This window comes from Hesperophylax consimilis, chromosome 2 (genome assembly GCF_061612785.1).
Source record: "Hesperophylax consimilis isolate HC1 chromosome 2, BYU_Hcon_1.0, whole genome shotgun sequence".
NCBI classification, from domain to species: domain Eukaryota; kingdom Metazoa; phylum Arthropoda; class Insecta; order Trichoptera; family Limnephilidae; genus Hesperophylax; species Hesperophylax consimilis.
Genome location: NC_142837.1, coordinates 28,472,156 through 28,497,397, shown reverse-complemented (window position 1 = coordinate 28,497,397; position 25,242 = coordinate 28,472,156). Strand labels below are relative to the sequence as shown.

The following is a 25,242-nucleotide window of genomic DNA, read 5'->3' as shown; positions in this document are numbered from 1 at the left end:
TCCAGTTTCTGTGAGTACAGCTCCCAAGTTTTATAAGCTCAAGTGCATGTCCGTCCGTAACACTTAGTCAATGTACTTATTTGTTCGTTGTCCTCTCTTTCCTAATGTGAAGGCGCTATTAAAATTTGAATCAATATATATACATGTTATTTGGGGGAAAGTTTTATCTCAATCATAAAAAAAAACTTTTTCTCTTTATTTTTTTATTGAGATTAAAGCAAACTATCATATTAACATTAATTTGTTTTGTTATTTTATTACATTAAATAGTTACGGTTCGTGATAAAACTGATTTACTTGAGGCCAGATAGTGTATTACGTTAAACATAATTGAAATTTTGAAAAGTAATTTTTTCAACTAATTAAAAAATATTATTTTCCTCGTCATTCCGTAAAAGCTGCAATGACCCCGGGGTCGGGATCATTGCAGCTTTTCACTCGATCGGTTTATGAGTATATAGCTTAATTTATATGAGATTAAAAAAATAAAAATTTGGTAGACAACTAGTTTTCTGCCGTTGATTATGAGTATTTTTATCGTAAGCCTAAGTTTTTATCGCAAGACGTAGAAAATGCTTAATGTCAAATTGGTTCAATTGGCCCCATATAATATTCATTGGGCCACTGTGAAAACAACTTCACATAAAATATAATCGAACAAATTGATTAAATATAATTGCATTTGTAACCACCTTGTAGCTGTTTTTTTAGTTTATGCTTTATAGAAAGATGCCGACTTCCGGTCATATTGTTTTATAATATTAAATATGAGATGATTTTAAAAGAATCATCTTTAGAGCTATTCGAAACATTCGCAAAAATCAAATCCATAAAAAAAATCATAACTTAGCAGGGGTACACTGTTGCGTTTGCTCAGCTACTGCGTGGCGGGCCGGATCGAAAGAGACTGGTTGAGGGATACCTTTTGGCCATAAAAATCTAAAATGGCGGCAAAAGGAATAATATTATATGGTATATTTTGAACTTCTTACCACCTCTCCTGATTACGCTTCGTGACTTAGTAGGGGTGGCCGGGTTCTTGATTATAATGGGTAATTATTTAAAATGGGTAATCAATGGATGATTGAACGCGGTTGGAGATAACAAAAAACTGTCCAAAGAAGCTAAACTCCACAATGGAGTGCTGGTACCTACCCTAATATATGGAAGTGAGGCATGGAACTGGCAGAAGAAGGCTGAAAGTAGACTGAATACTGTAGAAATGAGATCCCTGAGGCATATGTACGGTAAAATCATGTATGACGAAATCTATTCTACAGGTATTTTATTAGAGCCTGTTAAAATGAGCTAGCAGCATTGTTCCCCGGTGCACCGTGCACGTGCTTGATACTCGACGGACACGAGCGGAACGCACGTTCACAATAAAGTTGATGTTGTCTTTATGAGAACGGGTCGTTTTTCCAACTCGTTTTTCGTTTTGTAAGTCTCCATATTCAAATTCGGCGGTATGATTTTTTTATGTGACACCTCTCACTAGAGCGCCCCTGTCTTTACACTCTAAATACAGAGAAACTATGTCGCCAACCGGTTGGGCAGCGTTATGAGGCGGGTTAAGGTAGGGGCTGTAGGAATGAATTTATTAATGCTGGTCTTAAAGAGGCGCGAATTATATGGAGGAGGAAAAACAGATGCTGATAGCTCGTTCCACATGCGAGCCGACTTACGGTAAAATGAGTCGGAGAAACGACCCGTTCGTATATAGATAACATCAACTTTACTGTGAACCTGTGTTCCGCTCGTGTCTGTCGAGTATCAAGCACGTGCACAGTGCACCGGGGATCAATGCTGCTAGCTCCTTTTAACAGGCCCTTATAAAATACCTGTAGAATAGACACAGCATACGCACATTTCGCCATACATGATTTTACCGCACATATGCCTCAGGGATCTCATTTCTACAGTATTCTGTCTACTTTCAGCCTTCTTCTGCCAATTCCATACCTCATTTACATATATTAGGGTAGGTACCAGCACTCCATTGTGGACTGCTAGCTTCGCTTCTTTGGACAGTTTTTAGTTAGCTCCAACCGCGTCCAATCATCCATTAATTACCCATTATAACCAAGAACCCGGCCTCCCCTACTAAGTCACGAAGCGTAATCAGGAGAGATGGTAAAAGATACAGGTTAAAAATTTCCTACATAACATTATTCCTTTTGCCGCCATTTTGGATTTTTATGGTCGAAAGGTATCCCTCAACCAGTTTATTTCGATCCGGCCCGCCACGCAGTAGATGTGAAAACGCATCCGCCGCCAGGACCTAGACAAACCTCACCCTATGAACCCGTGTACCCCTGCTAAGTTATGATTTTTTTTATGGATTTGTTTTTGCGAAATTTTCGTTTCGATCTAAATACGCATACATTTCTTATAAACAATTCAAGCAACACACGTCATTTTGATTTGAAACGGTACCATTTCACAGTCATTTCATGCGATATTCGACTCTAGAGACTAATACTTTGAGTTCAATATCACAAAAGATTACGGAATCACATAAAACCTTGTGATAAACAGTCCACCGATTGCCCCTTGATTGGTTCATTTAGTAAAACCATATATAGGGACACAGATCAACTTTGTCTAATAACTTCTTACCTGGATCAACATACTACGGGAATAGATCAATATATATGAGATCAACATAAGTATGCCAATTTGGGTAGATCAACATAAAGTATGCATCCGATTTCCATACAAATTTTGAAAATTTTATTAACAGTATATCAAATTGTTTTTCTGGCAAACTGGCAACATTGATAATTACTGTACCACTGTTGTCAATTCATTCAGATGTATTCCATAATAGCCAAGTTATATGGTGTTAAAGGTGGATCAACTTAGTCTAACAACTTCTTACTGGATCAACATACTACGGGAAGAGGACAATATATATATATATATTTTTTTTTTTTTTTTCAATTTAACTTCGATTTAAAAATGAAATCATTTCGGTGGTATGGGAGAGGAAACATTTTTCTCATTGACGAGATTTATGTTGGGATGAAGGGTGTTCCTCTCATTGTCCGCGCTCGGATTGATCTAATATCTACTTATTAAATGTAACTGTTGTTAGTAAACTGGGCGAAGCCCAACTAAGTGCCGCCCGCAGGGCCTAGCAGCAAAAACCCGCGGAGCGGGTTTTTAACTGCTAGTTATTGTTTATTATACTAAAAACAGGATTTCGGGCCTCAACGAATTCACTTGAATTTGCCTTGATATCATAAAAATTGCGAAAATATTCGGGTTTTTATAAACACGTGTTCCGACATCGTAATAATATTTTTGTAATTTACTAAAAGTTTTTCAGGGAACAGTTTAATTCACTAGTTTTATCATATTTGTCTTTGAGGCTTGCTCCTCTTTAGCCGGAATATTATTTTGCCACAAAGTCTATATCTATTCATATATTCTATTAATGCTAAAATTAATGGATTGTCCTTTCAACATTATGAGAAATAAAGATTATGATGTAAAACAGTTACCAGAAAACACTGTTTATATCATTTTTCGCAACGCAAAGTTTAAATTTCGAATTGTGACCACTGCGTAACTTGGATCTCGATTCTGATCCTTGATTCGTGAACAACTAACATAGATACCTAGTTTTGTGATGATGCACCTCAAATAAGCAAGAAGCGAGGAAACTTTCGCACACGTTGCATTCAGCTAAGCTTTTGATTTAAGAAAGTTACTTTAAAAGATTAATCACTTGCTTGATAAATGCAGAACTGCGAAAATGTTGCAAGTCATAATATTTATATCTCCGCAAATAATTAGGCGGGTTCTTACTTCGTGGCCGAGCAGGTGGCGGAGCAAGATAAGGCGTTATTCCAGCCCGCAGGAGAATGTATATTGCGGGGAACATTCTATTTATACCAGACATAAAAAACACTCAGGGTATTCCCGGAACATCCTTGTGACTCGTTATGCTCTTGCGAGGAAATAGTATTTAGGCTTTGTGGACTGGCTGTCCATTAATCCACTGCGAAGTCTTGTCTTAGCCGCTTTGAGATTTTGTGTGAATGTTGAAATGTTGTACATTGATTAATTGAGTAGCGTTTAGACAAATACACCAAAGTATCTGAGATTTAATTGTAGATACGATTATATGCTTGTGTGACGTCAGGCAGCAAAAACTACCACACTTACCATAAGCTAAGGCCTAGTTAAATTTTCACAGATTGTTTGTCAATAATTTCTAGGAAAACGAAAATAATTATGCGCTGTGTAAGTTTCACATAATCAATGTAAAAACAATGATTTTTTTTTTGTTAAAATGTTTTGTAATATCTTTTGTAGGACATGTAGATTGTAGGTTCCAGAAATCATGAAAAAGATCTTCCACTCTCTTAAAGCGATGTGAAAAGAAATTTTACGTGTATATTAAATATAATAAAAATCATTAGCAAGCATTTAGTAAAATTACATTTTGAAGTTTTTCGAACCTTGTCGTAAGAATGTTGCAGCGCGTTGAATTTGTTAAGCCCTGCAAGAAACTAGTTTCATAACAATAAAATTAACTAAATTCACCCTTTTTTAGTAAATGATATTTTATTTATAATTTATACAGCAGACAGAGGGTTGACATCAAAATATAAATAATAAACAACAACCATTCAATAATGGCTTACAACAATTTTATGTAAAGTAAATCATTAATTATCATGTATGAAAACTACAACAATATAAAACAAGAGACAAATAAAGTTTGGGACAAGTTAAAACAAAGGATTCGAGATATTTAGTAAAGTTATGGTGGGCTATTACTTAATGTAACATCCGGAATCTTGCCACTTCAATTGATGTTATATATTAACACATTCACACAGGAGGTTGGAAAAAGGTTAAGTTGGATCTTTGGAAAGGAATATGGAAAGTTTTGGAATATTTTTGTAGACGGTGAATGATATTAAATTCTACACGGTTACTTATAATATTTAAAGGAAAATATTACCAATAACAAATGTAAAGCACACTTGAGGTGATTGTTTGTTTATTTTATATTAAAAACTCCAAAAAACGATCCATTTTGAGGTGGTGAGAAGGTATTTTTCGTCCGATGACGTCATATATTTGCCAATTTTCAGATTCAATGTTCAGAGCAGTAGGTATCTGTAACGCCAGAGCCGAGCTTATGCATAATTTATTTCACACATAACATTATTAATCTTATTTACTTTTAATTTTATTTTAATTAACGACATAATTTTGAATACACAAACATTTTTGGTCATGATTTAAGATTTTCACGGCCAAATGTATTAAAAGGGATTTTTTTTTTTTGGTATTATGCCGTGTTGCACTTCCTCTTTCTTTAGCCAACGTTAGACACTGTAGTACTACCGGAAACATTGGGTAAAGAAGGAGGTAGCGCAACACGGCATAATACCCTAAAAATAAATCCCCTTTCATACTTTTGACCGTGACAATCTTAAATCATAACCAAAAATGTTTGTGTATTGTGGAAATTTTTTGATTTTGGAATTTTCATTTTTAATTACGTAAAATAACAATGCGCTTTCGTTGTATGGGATGACAGCCAAAATAATTTCTGTTGATGAAATTTTCTTTTTTTGGTATTCCTGATACCGTACAAGTGGCTAGAGGAGACGTTATTACCATTTATTCTACGCAAATTAGGTAGGTAATACCTTGGCAGAAAAGTTAGGTAATTACAGGTTAGTTCAGTATATGTTAGGTTAGGTTAGGTTAAGTTAGGTTAGGTTAGGTTAGGATGGTTTGATTAGGGTAGGAAAGGTTTGGATAGTATAGGCTAGGAATGGTTAGGATTGTATGAGTTAAGACAGGTTAGGCTAGGATTAGATAGGTTAGGTTAGGTGAAGTTGGTTCGATTAGGTTAAAATATGTTAGGTTAGATGAATATAGATTAGGTTAGGTTGAGGTGATTTTGCGCAAAAATAGGCGCTATATAAATCATCCATATATTATTATTATTAGGTTGGGTTAGGTTGGTATAGGCTTGGTTAGGTTAAGTGTGATTAGTAATATTTAGGTTAGGTTGGGTTTGAGTTTGGGTTTTGAGTTATTATATATTAGGTTAGGTTAGGTTTTTTTACATTAAAAATATTTTTTTTAAATGTTAAAAACACTGTGTTCCGCCAAAATAGTTCTTACCTAATATGCATGAATTAAATGTATTGACGTTCTCATGTACTGACGGTAATAACATTTCTTCTAGCCCTGCGTTAGGAATACCAATAAATAAAAATATCGTTGACACTTGACCAAAAATATTGAAAATTGTTATTATCCCATACAATTTTTTTATTTTACGTAATTAAAAATTAATTTTTTTAAATCAAATTTTTTTTCAAATGCAGTTTGGTGCCTTTTATAGTAACCAATGTGAAGTAAAAGGTTTAATTTAAAAAAAATCGTACTAAGCGTGCCAGCGATCCTGTATATTTAAAAAAATTGCACTAAAGTACGTTTAAAAATAAATGTTTATTTCGTGTCCATTTTACTTTTTTTACCATCTGAAAAATCCTTAGTACGAAGTGTTTCGATGTTTTCTGTCGGGAAAATCATTCTGTTTCCGGCAAACATTAATTTGTATGCCGAAAGCGACCGCCCACCTTAACTGATGTGACTGGACAATATTTGAACATGGGAGGTGGGCACATGTGTTTGTGTAAACTTCCTTCCGGTAAATTACTTCTTCAGTCCATTCCATTTAGGTTTTGTATACATGCTCACAGAATTCACATTTTGACAGATAAATTAAAATAAGTAATTAACCATATGGCCGTTTTCCTGCAACGGTAGGCAGAGAGAACGGACTGCCAAACAACTCAGTCATGGCACTCACTTCTTGCCTTATTTACATTCATACATCTTCTAATGCATACCCTTATATTATTCTGACCCTTGACATGGCCTGACTCCAGTATCTGATTGACTTGATCGTGCCATGTCTTCATCGGGTGTCTCCCACGTCTTCTACCATTCACATTTGCGTCATATATTTTGCTTACACTCTTTTCTCCATTCATTTGCTCTACATGCCCAATGCCCATCTAAGCGTTTTGCATTTTCTGCGGATGTCCGTATTTCTCAAACGATCATACTTAGTTTTACCACACGTACGCATCAGGGATCTCATTTCTACCGCACTAAATCTACTTTCATCCCTCCTATGCCAGTTTCACGCCTCAATGCCATACGCCAAGGTAGGTACTAGCACTCCATTGTGGACTGAGCTTCTATGGATAATTTTTTGTTAGCGCCAACCGCGTTTAGTCCTACATTAATGGGGTTACCTTCAATTACCTTTCTTTCAAAATCTCTGTCAGCCTTCCCATCTCTCGTAAAGATACTTCCCAAATACACAAGTTCATCCACCTGATTCTACTATTCATCATTTACAACTACATTGTACACTGTTTTCGTACTCTCTCTTTCAAACACCATGAATTTAGACTTACTTACAATCATCATTTACTCATTTTTCATACATACTTCGTTAATCCTAGACACGAAAGACTGTATATCTTCTGTTAGCAATTAGCACCGCATCATCAAAATCAAAATAAAAGGGTGTAAATAAGCATCAAACAAAATAAAATTGTAATAATTATTGGAGTTCCCCATTTATAAGTTATGGGAAAATTGAATTATCTAGTATTATAATGAAATTTTCTTACCATTCAAGACGTGAACCAGCACCGTGTAGGCCCTCGCAGGAGGCAGGGCGCAAGTGTAGTTCCCCGCGTCAGAGGGCCCTAGCTTGCTGACCCTGAGCGTGCTCTCGGCAGACCCCCGACGCCCGGCTTCCGTCTTAACCGCGACGCCGCCGCGGGTGGCGTCGCGGTGAAGCGCTCGCTGTCCGTGGAGCCACCAAACCTGCAAAAACATTTATATTTTTATTTTGCACCTGCCCATAGAACGTTTAATTTTTTATTGTATTTTGTTTTCTTACGAATACCCAGGTTAGTTCGCTCCTCTCCAATAAAAAAAAATATGCACACTGCAGTAAGGTACCTATAAGGGAAATAACTTGTCGTCGGCAAATGATTTTCCAAAACCATTTCAAGCAATGTTTCAAATCTGAACAGTGGTCTTACAGCAGGGCAATACTGAGAGTATCTTTCACTCTGGAACGAGCCGCAAATATACTACATATTATTTTAAACGAGTAAATTGTGAAATAACACAAATAAATAAAATAAAAATTACTTGCGCATGTCGGAATTTGAACCCACGACCTCCAGTTTGATAGCTCAACCCTAGACCACGGAGGGTCACAAAAATACGTTATTATTTAAGTAATTAATATAATACAATTGCAATGAATTCCCGTGCTTGAAAACAGTTTTTCAACGGGTTTCTAATTGAATTCATAAAACCTAGCAAAACCTAAAGCCTAAATAACCAATATAATTGCCTTTCTTATCCTTCCTTTCCTTTCCCTGTTAAAAAAGAAAAATACCGTCCTAATTTCTGAATATGCTTAAAGTTAAGTAAGTTGATAAAAATAAGCAAAAGGTATACAAAACTTTATAAATGGTTTAAACAGCAACACAAAAATGTTAATATTTAAATATGTTATCAAAAACCTAATAACTTTATTAAACTTCAAAGACTTATTTTATTACTTTAATTTTGAACATACTGTAATACCTGACAATGTTAAGGGAACAATACTTACGCACACAACGAGCTTTAACAAGTTAACTACTTTTAGATATAAACGTTTTCCTTTGTAAGTCAAAATTAATTTGGTTTTGAAAACAATCATAACTATCATGGATAAATCATTTGTCCCACTCATTTTAAGTAAATTTTATATAAAGCGTTTTCATGTTCCACTGTGTTTTAAATGATTTTTTAAATTCTCATTTACTCCGTTATTGCTTCGAAAATTGCAATAATTTGTGACAATTTTTTTTTGGATAATATTCGTTAAGGCTGTTTTGGAAATATACTAAAATGTATCCATGACTCCTAAAATTGTTTACATACTCAAAAGCGGTAGTCATTCACCTAAGTCACCAAATGAAGCAAAACACTGCATAGTTACCGTAGCAGCGTTGGTTCCACTGACTGTAAGCCCCCCGCGCACCATGCAGCGTAGGTACAGCGTGGAGCCAATCTCGTAGTACTGCTCGCGTAGAGGAGCGCCGGACTCGTCTACGATGGATACTTCCGGTGCTGAAACAATGTTTTATTATTATCATTATTCGATCATCGCATCCGCAATTCAGTGAGCATTATTATCACTATTCGACCACCGCATCTGCAATTCAGTGAGCAATATTATCATTATTCGACCACCGCATCTGCAATTCAGTGAGCAATATTATCATTATTCGACCACCGCATCCGCAATTCAGTGAGCATATTATCATTATTGGACAATTCAGTGAGCATTATTATCGAGTATTCGAAAGTTACTGAGTATTAAATAATTTTCTTTATTATTGCATTAAATATCTAATAAAGTTTAGTATTAAAAAATAAAAATTATGTGTGATTAGTAGCATATTAACAAATTTCTTTGATAATTATTGTTGTTTTAATTGTGCTGAAATTGTACCATTCTCGTATTTTTTAATTTAATTTCTTAATATTTAATTGTTTTATATTATTATCTTAATTTATTTCAACATACTTCATCAAATTACTCATGAAAAGTTTCCTGCACAATACACATAAATTCCAAGCATGGTGGACGATAAACGATCTCTATAAATAGACGTTAATAATAAAAAACTTTTCTTAAAAAAGTTGCCTATAATCCGCTTCTCTGTTTTTTCTAGTAAATAGGTGCAGTTCAATTATGATATTGTTTTGACATAAATAAAACATATCGTAAGAGTGGAAAAAGTAGAATTATAGCACCCCCAAACGTAAATTTTTCTTTGCAACTGGAAGAGTGCTTGAAGATATTGGAGTGAGGTTGGTTAGTGACAGAAACAACATTTTCCCGGTAAATGCTCATGTTTTCCTTCTTTCTCCTCTCTTAGCACAATGTATCTTTCTTCAGTGTACCTTTTCTCTCTATAACCTGACGTAATAGTCATTTCTTTACTACCTTAACCAAAACCATCTCAACCCTTGTTAAACGGTTTTGGTTATATAATATTAACAAAATTTACTATTAAATGTTTGGAACAGACAATTTCCGTAATGCTCAGAGGATTTACGATTTTAAATAAAATATGGTTGTATAGACCTAATTTCATAATATCATACCAAAACCGTACAAAAAGAACGCGAGGGCAAGTATTACTAAATAGCGCTTAGTAAATTTATTGTTATTTTTATTACAGTATTCGGAAAAACAACACAACAAAAAAACTGTAAGATGCAATAAAATAAAACCTTACCATTCCAAACGAGAAAAATCACAACTTTATTCTTTTATCAAAAGATAATCGGTTAGTTTCTTTTTCCCATCATTTTATATTTTTATCGTAAAATATTGCTCGTGTATAATTGCCTCTTAGGTTTTATGGCCGCTTGGTATTGCCTCCCATCCAATAACGACTAAATAAAATGTAATGGCAGGAAGTCCTTCCGTATCCCCTTAATCAAATTCTGACTCCGTAAACAGTTTTGCACTGTTATTTTGCATCCATAAACAGTTTGTGTTCAAGCAGCGAGATAATTAGCGTTTTTTCGGTTCTCTTTGCTTCTTTTCGCTTAGTTTTTCAGTTTTTATAACTGTAGTTGACGCAGTGCGATCATGAAATGTTTATTTAGAAACGCAACAATCTTTAAACACCCAGCATTCAGCAGAATGCAAATCATTTTTTAATATTTTATTATAAGTTTTTCTTTATGAATCAATGTTCTAGACCTAAAGATTTATTCCCTAAATGCCGCAGATATATATGATGACAAGTGTTGACGTTCTTTATCGTTTGGGCTAAATTAAGAAATTATATATTTTAGATAAGACATTAAAACAAACTCGTTTTCCTTGCATGGACTGATAGAAGACGTGATCAAATATCACCCCATAACGTAAGGCTACAGAACTTATGTCACTGGAATAACTGTCCATTGTCATTGTCACTATGGTTTTCTTCTTCGTTTGGTGAGGAAGAGTTGGTGGAGGTCAGGATGGAATGTTGAGGTTATTCAGTCATTCGACAGCACCAGGATTCATATGGTTCAGCACGTATGTGCCTCCACGAAACCAAGGAGGGGGATTTTTCTTTGTATGGTGGAGACGAGTTGGTGCCTCCGCGACATCAAGAAGGGGGATTTTTCTTTGTATGGTGGAGACGAGTTGGTGCCTCCGCGACATCAAGAAGGGGGATTTTTCTTTGTATGGTGGAGACGAGTTGGTGCCTCCGCGACATCAAGAAGGGGGGTTTTTCTTTGTATGGTGGAGACGAGTTGGTGCCTCCGCGACATCAAGAAGGGGGATTTTTCTTTGTATGGTGGAGACGAGTTGGTGCCTCCGCGACATCAAGAAGGGGGATTTTTCTTTGTATGGTGGAGACGAGTTGGTGCCTCCGCGACATCAAGAAGGGGGATTTTTCTTTGTATGGTGGAGACGAGTTGGTGCCTCCGCGACATCAAGAAGGGGGATTTTTCTTTGTATGGTGGAGAAGAGTAAGTAGAGGTTAGAGTGGTATGTTGAGGTTATTCAGTCAGTCGACGGCACTGAGATTCATATGTTTCAGCACAGATGTGCCTCCACGAAACTGGGGAGGGAACATTCTTCTACGATGTGTTCCGTTGTTTAAATCTTACTAACTAACAAACTAACCATCACGCTGTTTCTCCGCAAGGGTAGGCAGAGAGGACGGACCGCCAAACAACTCGGTCTTGGCACACACTTCTTGCCTCATTCACATTCATACATCGTCTCATACATACTATTCTATTATTCTGACTCTTGACATGGCCCGACTCGAGTATCTGATTCACTCGATCGTGCCATGTCTTCCTCGGGCGTCCCCGACATCTGCTACCATTCGCATTTGCATCATATATCCTCCTTACACTCCTATCTTCGCTCATTCGCTCTGTATGCCCAAACCATCTAAGCGTCCCTTTCTTAATCTTACTCATTACGCTTACATCAGCCTTGCACTCTTTGCGGATCTTCACATTCCTCACACGATTAAACATGGTTTTACCACCCATACGTCTCAGGGATCTCATTTCAACAGCATTTTATCAACTTTCATCCTTTTTTTGTCAGTTCCATGCCTCACTTCCATACATCAGGGTAGGTACCAGCACTCCGTTGTGGACTGCTAACGTCGCTTCTTTGGACAATTTTTTGTTAGCGCCAACGGCGTTCAGTCCTCCATTAACGGAATCACCCGCATTTGCCCTTCTTAAAATCGAAGTAAAACATAATACTAACAAATCTGAACGAAACATGAAACAAAATAAGACACAGAAAAAAATGTGAGTCACAACTAGGAATCGAACCTTCTTCACATAGCATCCCAAAGATAACACAGGCCCCGAGAAAAAATATGTTCCCCAAGACCTCCTGTATGGAGATAATTTTAAAACAGTATTTCGTAACAAATGCCTTAGTCTTCTTTAGTTCTTTTATGGTCCTTTTCATGTTTTATCTTGAAATATACAGCTTTAAGATGACTTGCAAATTGCCACTGCGATGAAAAAAACGGCTAACGTAATGCTTTCGGTGTTAATGTCTTCCTAAAGGAGACAAAATTAAGATTCTCTTTGAGAAGAGCAGATTTAAAAAAAATAAAAAATGGTATGTTTGCTTGGAACGAATAAGCTTTTTTAAAAAAGCTCGTTGAATGCGCAACGTATAAAAGAATCTATTTAAAAGTTAAATAGATGAATAAAATTATGTGTCAAAATAAACTATTTCAAATTATGATGTTCATTTTTTAACCATTAACAACGTAATAATTACCAGTGATTAAATGTTATAATTTTGATATAAAGGATATGATTTATTATGGACATTTTGTGAAGAAAACATGTTATGACATATTTCATATCAAAAACATGTTTAGCATAAACGAGCCTGCTTGGGGTGAGCCATAAATTAATTTATTAAGCGATGGACCTCGACAGCCTTGAAGCCTTCGTTCCCTAAAGCCTCTAATCTAAAGCCTCCGAAGGTTTTTAGAAACATCTGGTCATCCCACTGGAAATCCGGCAATAGATTTTAAAGGATAAGAAATGGAGTTGGGATCTGCGAAGGATATTCTACTAAGAATAATTCACATTAATGGTTGTGAAATGTAATAAATAATTGCACTGCGTTCTGAAAAAAGCGAGTTCTTCTTGAAGATTATTTTTGTTATCATTTTTTTATGAATCAAGCCTCGAATAAGTTTCGTCAAAGAGATGGAAAAGCAGAAGAGTTTGTAAATACGATTTTTTTTATATTTACTAAAATATTATTGTTCGGGCATATATACCGATAGATATTTTCAATTATTATATCCTACTTACCCGTCCTTGTAACCCTGTCACCAGGAGAGGAAAGGAAAAATTTCTACACCGCCGCTGTAAGGTTACATTAAAAAGTGCAATTTTGCCGCGAGTTTCTTTACGTGCTGGCCAAGAGGAACATTGGAGACACCATAACCAAGGTAGGACTTTTATTATTCTGGTGGCATCCTCTTATAGATCCCGTTCGTTCCCTTTTTGCTACACAATATTCATGGAAGAAATTATCCGGTTATTTCCAAGAGCTATTGAATCACTGGTCCTTCGAGCCGGATTTATTTTAATGCAACTTTACAGCGGCGGTGTAGAAATTGTACTGTCGAACCTTTCCTCTCCTGGTGACAGGGTTACAAGGACGAGTATGTAGGATATAATAGTTGAAAATATCTATCGGTATATATGCACGAAAAATTATAAAATGGTTTATGAAAAAAAAACAGTTTTTTAAAAACAAGTTATATTGTTCAATAATCATTACGCGTCACAGCTGTTTCACCTTCCGAAGGCATTAGTAAACTGCGGCAAAACCACTTATAGACGATCTATTTATCAGTAGCGGTCCGTGACTTTTCTGGGAGCTAAAGTGGTAAGATTGAAATTTTTTCAGTAATTATGCCATTGTAGCTGGAAAATAATAATTTATTCATAATTTAAAAATTTTGTACAAAAATCTTGAAACAAATGAAAAATTACTACAACAACATCAATAATGTTAATCATACTACTCCAGCTCACTGAATATTCACGGACTGCCACTGCTATTTATATTACGTCTTTACGGGTTCTTATAATGAAATTCAAATTGCTTTTATGTTATTACATTGCCGTTTACAATGCCTTTATTGATTTCAAAGATTAATAATTCCCCATGATTTACTAGGTATTGCTTCGATTGTTCAATTATCTGCAATTATTAATCTCGGAAATCAATAAAGACGCTGGCAATAAAAATAAATGCAATTAGATAAGAATTTATGAACAAGTAATTTAAATATATCGTAAGTAAGTTGCTTCACGACAGTTTGAAAAATCTTTTGTGCATAATAAAAATTACACAACAGAATTTGTTTCAAAATAAACAGATTTTTTTATTAATTCAATGACAACATTATTACATGAAAATAACCAATTTCTTTTTAAATGAAGCGTGACCTTACTAAATGATTTTGTGAAGAATTATTAACATCAATAAATAATATTTAAAAAATACAAAAAATAAAACGTAGTTCTTCAAATTAAACATGATAACATTAAACACATTATTTTTAAGTTCTTTTAAGTATGAACTAAATTGAACTGTTGCTGATTATATGGTCCTCGACATGTAAAAAATATATTGAAAAAAGAGTACCACAGTGTTTCATTTTCATAAAACTTTTCGTCTAAAATACATTATTTTTTAGATACTCAAGCTTAAAACTGGCGGCTTCATTTATATTTTGTTTCCCAGATGTCCAATATAGCACGCCCAAATTTCTTTTCAGCGCTAAGTTTTTGTGAAAATTTAGCCGGAGCGATCTCGCGGCCTCCCGACGGGCGTTAAAGTCCTTGTAAACATGTGATCATTAATCTTACTCAACCTTTCCGAAAGAAGACTGGAGACTTTTAGAGATATTGTTGTTTATAAACCACCAAAATAAGAAACAGGAACTGGATAAAGATATCGGTGGACTTTCTGTTTGAGATTTTAATCCGATGATAAACGACATTTCTTCGAGTTTAACGACATTTCAATTATTTTTAATCTTGAACAACAACATTTGTAGATAAATTTGTTTAAGTAAAGCGTTCTGAATGTCTTTCATAATCTGAAGATACAATTGTGTGCTTTATATTAAATAAATTGTTGTTTAATTAGTTCTAGGAGGGATGCCGCATTACTGCTGATGGCTTATAAGCTTCTGAACGGTTTGTTATCAATACCAAACTTTCTGGCTAGAATAGAATTCTATAATCGTGACCTTCGCTGATGATACAGTTCTTATGTGTCAAGCAGCCACATGGAAAGAAGTATTTATAATAGCCGAAAAAAGTTTATCCATTGTAAAAAAATGGCTAAACAGTAATACTCTTACCATTAATACAATTAAAACAAAATACATCACACACAGTATAACACAAAGAGGCCAATCTCTAACTAACATAGACCTTTTACTACATGACTGTGAACAAACTTCATTTAATTGCCAATGCGAACGTTTAGAAAGGGTAAAACAAATAAAATACCTAGGGGTTATTATTGATACACACTTACGCTAGACTGACCATATTAATTTCATCACTAATAAACTAAAACGAGTCATGTACCTAATGAAGTCCATCAAAAACATTTTCCCTCTAACAATACTCAGATCCATATATTTTGCACTGTGTCAATCCATTGCCATATATAGAATACTAGCTTGGGGAAGTGCTACAAGAATGACAATTGACCCAATCCAAAAAATTCAAAATTAAAATAATCCTAAAAGTACCATTCGTCACAGAATCAAGCGAAATTTACAAAACATTAGAAGTCTTGTCAATAAAACAACTTTATGCCAAATCTGCATTACTACACCTCCTCCAACAAAAACTCCAGATTTCCAATTCAACCAAAAACTTCGTTAAAAACCAGATCCTTAACAAATAAAACACTAAACATACCGATAACACACACCACACACGGACAAAGACACTTTCAATACTACGGTACTAAACTGTTTAATTGTATGCCCATTACTCTGAAGCAACTACTAACTGCAAATACATCCGCGAAAAATCACAAAAAACATATCACAGCCTGGATCTAAAACTAAGATATTTTATTTTTTCAAAACATAATAACTCCAAACCAAACATAACTAAACCATAAAAAGTGTATAATAAATAAACACGTTTTTTGAGATTTTACCAACTATACTCACACTTACAATACAAATATATGCACTTAATAACTTCTTTTTTTTACATATTTATTATAAATATTCAATTTACAAAAACTATTAAAATTTTATGAATATTCAATTTACAAAAACCAAAAAAAAAAATAATAATTAAAATTAAAACTTGTAAACAATAAAAACTTTCTTCTACAACACATAAATACTTGTCACACCTATACATAACCACGTAAACACCTCAGCACAGGTTCTCCTAGTGAGGTGTTCACGAAACATACAATATTAATCATATACAGTTTCACCTTCTCAAACCTACCTTACACAAAACATATTATAGTTATAAGTTTGAAATGTATCATCTACAAATATAAATAATGATGTGAACACTGTAAATATTATATAGAAATAAATAATAAAAAAATATATATATCCCGGATAATTTAAGTGGGGTATTTGAACTACGCTGGTCTCTTTGCCAAAAATCAATCCGCCTTTCGACGTTTTCATTCAATGGAAACTGTTCTTTTGCGGAGAATTTCAGACTTGATCATCGGAATGGAAGCAACTAAGTTGTTAGTTGGTGGTTAGTTTGGTATGTGTTCTTGACACGAGTGCGTTATTTGACACAATAGATTATAGTATTTTATTAAATGTGCATGAAACCGAATTCGGCGATCGAGGTAAATTACTATAGTGGATGACATCGTACCTGTCTGGACGAGTACCCCCAGTAACATTTAATAAACGTACATTACCCGAAACTCCCAACGAATTTGAGGTTCTGTCCTGGGTCCCATTCTCTTCATTGTTTATACAAATTGTCTTGAACAACTCATTCTGCTCAGCTGGCTTTGAATCATGATGATCTTTTGATTTTCAAGTTTTGTTCACCGGACGTCCTTACAAACGAGGTCTCAAGTTGGGTGTGTGTCAATAAACTTAAACTTAATCCGACAAAGACGGTATTTGTACCTATGGCTTCACGAAAAAAAAAAAAAAAAAAAAAAAAACATTTTCTGGGTTTCACTACGGATAATAATCCTTCTATGGAATCGCAAATTTCAAAAGCTGTGAGTCCTAGCTTTTTTTCCATTTAAAGCCTCCGATTCAGCAAAGTCATTCATAAATTCGTTCATCGTCTCACCTATAGACTATTGCAATAGTGCATATGCCGGCTTACCTCAGAAACACATCAATAGAATCCAGTCAGTTTTTAATGCTGCGGAGAGAACAATTTTTGGTGAATCTAAGTATTGTCGTATAACTCCACTTATAAGGAATCGCCTTCATTGGTTTCGATGCCCTGAATGAATAGAGTTTAGGATCTGCTTTATGACCTTCAAAGCATTGTAAGGAATGGCGCCAGCCTATATATATGAACTATGTGTCCGACAAAACTTAAGCGATAGACTTCTCTAAGGTCAGCAGATTTAGATGTTAGTAATCGTCTAATCGAACTTTCTAGGTCAAATGGAGCTGCTTACTATGAACGCTCTGTTCGTATAACTTGTCATTTGGAATAAACTTTCTTCAGCTCTTACTAATCTCCAGTATTTGGATGAACTTAAACGGGCTTTAATAACAAAATTATTTAAAAAAGTCCTACGATTCATAAATCCTAACTTATTTTCAATATTTTATGGTAAGCCATATTTTCAAACTTCCGGTAATTGTTTGGTTTATATTGCCTGCTTATTGTACTTTTTAAAATGTCTACTTATTTTCATTTCTGAGCGCAAACTGCTTCCTGTTTTATATTATATTTTAGTGTTAATATTATTGTTTTATCCTGTGCTATAAAAGCACAGTTATTGTTATTCTTTCTTTTGTCATCGCTTTGTACATACTGTACATTTTGGTTTATATTATTTGATCTATATTGGGTGGGGTTCCATTTAGAAATAATTTTAAGAACATGACAACTAACACTAAATTACAATTTTTATGTTGGTTATTGTGAAGCGCACTTGAAGAGAAATGACACAAAAGTGATATATTTAATTTATAACTTCCGATTTTATGTCCGGGTTAAATCTTCCCCATAGGAAAAACTAAACCATTTCACTCACTTTTCCACAAATGATCATCTAGTCAATCATCACTATGCAAGTGCATTATATAAGAAAAATAAATACAAAACAATACAAGAACAACACGTCAACTCACCAGAGATCAAATGGGAAAATAATTCACCGACTCCAGATATTTTCATATCAGAGGGTTCGGCTCGGTAGAACTCCTAACAGGGCCTATAAATCCTACTGATCCCTCAACATAAATATTGATTCCGTTATCCTACATGTATTCAAAATGACCGAATTTCGCAACTTTTTATATAAATTTTTTGATAGATCTAATATGCCTAAATTTTTAATGAGATAGCTAGGTATAATGCCAGTAGCCGAAATAACGAATGGTAATATTTTTATAGTCTGAGAATGCCAAATTCTTTTTATTTCATTTCCTAAATCTGTGTATTTTCTTATTTTTTCTATATTATTATTATTTTTATGGCGATCATTGCATCCGGGTCTAAACTTTTTACATGTTCTGATAATAAACCCCTGGAGTTTGTAGCAAGCTGGAGTGAGCGGTATTGAGTGATCCGAGAATATCAGTTTGGTATCAAAGACGATACCGAGATCTTTAACGCTATTGACTCGGCATAATGTTTACCCTTTAATGGTGTATTAAAAAACTATGGACTTATAGCGTTGAGCGGGTATAGGTCATTTTATATAAAAATCAAAACTGGTTTTTTTCTGAACATGCTACGTCATCAAACTCAGATTGCATTTGCAAGCAGTTTTGGTAAGATATCATTTACATCATATGTTTGAGGTCATCCACAAATAAAAGTCATCTTACTTATTTTACGCAGACTTTGATGTCGTCTATGAGTATGAGGAAAAATAGAGGACCAAGGTTTGACCCCTGGGGAATGCCTTAGAGCGCAGGGAATTTTTTGACTTATGTCCATTTAATAATACAGATTTCAAATAGGAGGCGAAAAAGATAAGTATTGGTTGATCGAAGCCAAGTTTGAACATTTTGGGTCCAGTTTGATTAATCGCGAAAATGTCAGCAAATTAGACACTGTGGATTTTTTTGGTATAAAACCGTGTTGGTTTTCCAATAGAAGAGGCATAATTCGTTCATGTATTTTCTTATAAGTAATAATTTCAAACATTTTTGGTATTGTTGACATTATGGCTACAGCTCTTTTTAAATTGAAATTATTTATATCAGGTTCGAAAATTTGGCTTACACGCGTGAGTTTCCAAGAATAAGGGAATAAACTAATAATAAATATATGGCTCAGTGGGTAATGGTCTTATGGTGGATAATATAAGGTTAATAATAATATATTTAAAAACCAAGAATTGATAATTGCGTAGGGAAAATAGCAACATAAATGTTAAAATAAAAATTAGAGTATAAATATGGTATATGAAATAGTATTAGGGAAACGCAATATACCAAATTTCTGACTTAAATTTTTGTATGGAATAAGTGAAAATATCAACAGAATTTAATTTATTTCCAAGTATATGCAGCCTTTGGATTGGGAAACGAAGTAAATAATTTGTTTTATATGAATAAATAAAGAACAGCTGTTGAAGGTTAATGTCATGATATAGTACTCGGAACGTTATTAGATTTGTTAATTCAGGTGCATCCATTAAGTAACTAACTAATTGGTATAAAGGTAACACATTGCTCACGGTTTTTCTGCAAAATAAGTCGGTCAAATCAAGTATTTCATTAAATTATCACAATTAATTTGTTCAACGCGTCTGGATATTTTGAAATCGATGAACCATGAAAAATTGTGTTGAATTCTCTCAATTTTTATTTGATGTGCTATACGGTATGGGGATCAAAAAGGGAAATGTTTTACAAATAACTTCTTAATAAGACAATGAAAATTTTAAAAGAATAGAGGGATGAAAATTCCTTCACTGTTCTTAGAACAAATCCCATGGCGTTATTTCTTTCTTCATTTAGCAAATGTTACTTTATCAACAAAGAATATATCAATTACCTCTTGAAAAACATATCAAAACATAACAAACTTATCTATCCCTGGTAGCATCATCCGCATAGCCCCTGGAAAAAATATATGGCAGTTATTTCTGAGTAGATTTATCTGAAACACAAAACCAAAAATATTTGAGTTTAGTATTTAAAAAAACGTTGAAAATTTTTCTACTGAAAAATCTATCAGCGATGCCAGCACCATATAAGATGCCTTCCTCATCTTAAAAAAATCATTTTCTTTAACTCTGGCATCTCTTCGGCTCGTTCTGGCTGTTTGTGTATATAAAGCCGAGAGACTTAAGGAAGAGCAGAGCCAAAGTTTATGTATTTTGAAAATATTCTTAAAAAAAATAAATTATAATAATAACTTTTTTATGAATTACAATACCTTTATTATTTTCTTCCACCTTTTAACTTATGACCCGACCGGTTTTAGCTTATAAGGGGTATCTTCAGACTAATACCAGCAATAAGGTGAAATCGGTACCGTCCCAATCCAATAAAAATAAGTTGAAGAATGTTATTAAGGTGTTCCCTCTGACTAATTTGTTCGCTTTTAGGAACAGCTCACGTGGTCTCATAGAAATCATTGTGTCTCCCTTACTTTCATGGTTAGAAATATGATCTTAGCGGTGTTAGAAAGAGAAAACACCAATTTTTATTTTTATAAAACGTAATTTGAGAAAAATTTATTATAAAAATTATTTTTTTACTGAACTAAAACAAGCTGATATCACAATAATGTTTGTAATTAATTTTTAAAATAAAAGGTGAGCTTTTTTACGGTCAGTAAGTTTTGACGAAATAATGTAATGTCAGCCATTTTTAAAACTTTTTTATGTTAGCATTATAAATTAAAACATTTCGAAAACTTTATTTCAAATATAAAAAATTTCAAACCGCATTTCATGACCTTTCAAGAACAGTTTTTCGTTTTCAGATACATTCACAAATATTCCACTTATTTGGGTTTGGTTGCAAAGCGGAAATACTCCAACCTTCTGACAGAATATGCCAGAGGCCTGAGGGGACCGATAAAAAGTCAAAACTTACAATATATTTTTCATATAATCGCTACCTCACAAGTGCTTCTACAGGAGAATCCGATTTTGGAGATTTTTGTGGATCCGAATGAAGAGTAAAGGGAAAGAGGAAAGTCAAGAAGTGTCTGATTTTCTTATCCAGTCAAATAAACCTTTTTACATATTTGAAGATTTAGTAGGTATGTACCATTGTCAAAAATACATTTTTTTATGGTTTTGTTTTCAACCTAAATTCATAGTCAGCACTACGAAATAATTATCATGAACAATTCAGCATTATCTCGACCGATTTGAAATAAAGCTGATTTCGCCATCGACTCCTAGGCCCAAAAATAACTCGTGGAATTGATAATCTCTTCAAAGATGTTTCGTTTCGACTGGCGATCCGGAGGTCGCGAATCGGTCGTTCGAATCCTGGCGTGCGAAAGTAAATTTTATTTTATTGATTTGAAAAATAAAAAAATAAATACACATATAGATATATAGTTTTGGGGCATGTTTCAGGAAGGTAGATACTCTCAGAGGCGCCTTTGTATAAGGCCACTAGTCTAGGTAAAAGTGAGCTTTCTTCGGGAACGCGGGACACGCCTACAACACAGTTCTATGGGTTTAAATCTACAGTGACTAGTATTGTTTGATGTTATCATTCGATTATCCTCAAATTTTGCTACGGACTGAAACTGATTTTTCGGAGTGCTATTTGATCTTACAGTAAAAACGAATAAAACAAAAAAATGTAACTTTCAGTGGCATTTTCGAGTAGTAAATATTTTGTTGTAACCTGTAGGGGTAGGTTATAGTTAACGTTACGTGTAAGGGTTTAAATATAATTATTTGTTAACATATAAACCAGTGCTCCGCAACCGGTGTGCCGTGGCACACTGGTGTGCCGTGAGCGGGACACAGGTGTGCCGCGGTCAAATTCAATGTATTTGACATTTTACAATATTTCATTATGTATTTAATACACAATGACAACATATTTTTCATAATTTTGTCTTTTTTTCATTGTCTGCAGATACTGTTGAAAGACGTATTCACAATAAATTAGAAACACTGATTAGAAAAGTGTTGAAAAATTGGCTGAAAAATTTGCACTTCAGATCAACGAAACAACCGATATTAAAAATAAAGCACAGTTGATAGCTTTTGTACATTTCGTTGACGAGGACTTTATTAAATAACATTATATATTATGTAAGGAGGTTCCAGAGCGAACTACCGGTGAAGAATTTTTTCAAGTAACCGATGATTTCTTCAAAATATATAATATTAAATGGAGCAATTGCATTGCTGTTTGCACGGATGGCGATGCGGCAATGACGGGTAGTAAAAGGGGTTTTGTCTCGTGTGTAAAACAAAAAAATCCAACGTTACAATTTACACACTGCTGCATACATCGAGACGCATTGATGGTCAAAAATTTAGCGGATGAACTTTTGAACACGATGAATGAATGCATTAAAATCGTAAACATAATTAAATCAAGAGCCCTAAACTCGACAACCTTTGGAATACTCTGTGGAGAAATGGGAGCCAAATATGAATCCTTATTGTTGTATACTGAAATTCGTTGGTTATCCCGAGACAAAGTTTTGGCTAGATTGTTTGAACTTCGTCACGAGGTGTGTGAGTTTCTTTTAAATCAAAATATGCCCAAAGTATATCAGCACCTCGATGATAATTACTGGATAGCCAAACTTGCATACATGGCTGATATATTCGAGTATTTGAATGAACTTAATTACGAACTTTGGCAGAAAGAGTTGCAAAAAGGATGTTTGGAAATGTACAAAAGGATCAACCATAGTACAATTGAAAACAAACAATTAACTGTGGATCTGGCCCAACAACATTTAAGTATGTTTCAGCAGAAATTTGGTCGGTATTTTTATTCCATTAATACGGAACAATACGATTGGATTCGAAATCCTTTTGCAACCAATGCAATAAATTCTACGGAAGCAATGCCTCTGCAAATTCGAGTGGAATTTACAGATTTAAATAATGACATGACATTAAAACTTCACTTCTCCGAAGATCAATTAGATGTTTTATGGATTTACGTTAAAAAAGAATATCCTCATATTTCCGTCAAAGCATTCTTAACACTACTTCCATTTTCAACGACATATTTATGTGAGCGAAGTTTTTCAACGCTTGTATTAATTAAAAATGTTAACGGTCATGCTTAAAAGGTCTTGACCGAGAACTTTGGGTTGCGCTGTCAAAAATCGAGCCGAATATAAAACTTTTGTGTTCATTGAAACAACCGCAGGTTAATTTAACAATTAATCGCTCATTAATTTATACTTATTTTATAATAATTATTAAGATTGCGTAAAAATAAATATGTTATAAAAACAAGAAATTATTGTAAAATTTGTGTATCAATCTCATATATATATATTTTAGCTTTTGGTGTGCCGCGGAATTCTAGGAAGAAATTTGGTGTGTCGTAGGTGAGAAAAGGTTGCGGAGCACTGATATAAACGAACAAAAAAGTCATGTTTAATGGCCATTAATCTGACAATTTTATTTGATGTAATATTTCATCCCGGCAACTCTCTCAATCCCTTCCTTTTTTTTATGTCCACCAAACATTTCATGGGTGTAAAAAATGTTTTTCTCTGAAGTTTGTGTCATGTGAAATTAATGACAACAGCTTATAGTACGTACCAGACACATGTCTACCAACTAAACAAAAAGCTTAGTTATGTGGGGTGGTGGCGATATTCGATTTAACGAGTGATTTATAGTACTTTTTAATGTCCAATATGAGATTTTTCACTCACGGTCAGGCTGTTAAAATTGATAGCCATTTTTTTATTTATTATTATTTATGTGGATTACGTCGTTTCTCCGAAGGGGTAGGTAGAGAGAACGGACCGCTAAACAACTCGGTTTTGGGACACACCCCTTGTCTCATTCACATAAGTCGTCTCATACATACTGACTGATTCTATTATTCTCACTCTTGACTCTGGACATGGCCCGCTAGGCACCCGAAGGCAACATGGATCAGACAGGTTTCAGAAGTTTACGTCGTTTTCCGGACGCAGCTCTTACGACGGCGGTGCTGCGGTTGTTACAACTTTTTAAGGACTATAGACTACTACGAAAACTTACGAAGAATCTTATTATTACAAAAAAAATAATAATACAGGTGTACCGTATTCTATTACACGGAAATGAACTCTAAACCAAATCAACAAGATCACGATGGTATAAAGCTCATTCAATTGGGTTTGAAAAATTATGGGAAATGTGGAATGATAGAAACAGCCTACCTTGAATTCCCATGAATCCCGGCAATAGAGCTCTCGAACGACGAAATTTCCTCTAAATCGAAATAATCTTTGATGTGATTTTGATATTTGCAAACAGAGCACAAAGCATGTGAATATACGACGAGGACACGACGATTTTATTTTACAATTTCTTGCCACACGACACGAATACGAATTTCGACTAGTGACGACAATTTACAGTGCAAGAACATCATCTTATTCTTTCTAATGTGGGAAAGGCTGTTTTTAAGGAAGGAAATGGATGGTGGGTATGATAATAGGTATGATAGTAGGTATATGTTGGGAAAAATGGTAGGTATTATCCAAAACTGTTTCAATACTAAACAATAGGTATGTGACAGCTATTGGCTCGCTCGTCCGATCGACACTCAAATTATTTTGATTATTATCATTATCACTTATTTTTTAAAATTTGGCAATCAATGTTTTTAAACCCACGTTGAAACAAAAATAATATTAAATAAAAAATTTTAAAAATCGTTCACAAAAAACTGATCGGCAGACGAAAAATTTTTT

At 34.3% G+C, this 25,242-nt stretch overlaps 1 protein-coding gene across 1 annotated transcript in view; it reads right to left on the bottom strand.

Annotated features, from left to right (window-relative positions):
- LOC149425878 (uncharacterized) overlaps positions 1 to 25,242 on the bottom strand; it is a 310,068-nt gene that overhangs the window by 61,278 nt on the left and 223,548 nt on the right. Inside the window, exons 5-6 of the mRNA XM_089643802.1 lie at positions 9,065 to 9,195; positions 7,689 to 7,887 (exon numbers count right to left, since the gene is read on the bottom strand). Of these exons, the coding sequence (XP_089499928.1) occupies positions 7,689 to 7,887; positions 9,065 to 9,195 (330 nt within the window). The remainder of the gene's footprint in view (positions 1 to 7,688; positions 7,888 to 9,064; positions 9,196 to 25,242) is intronic.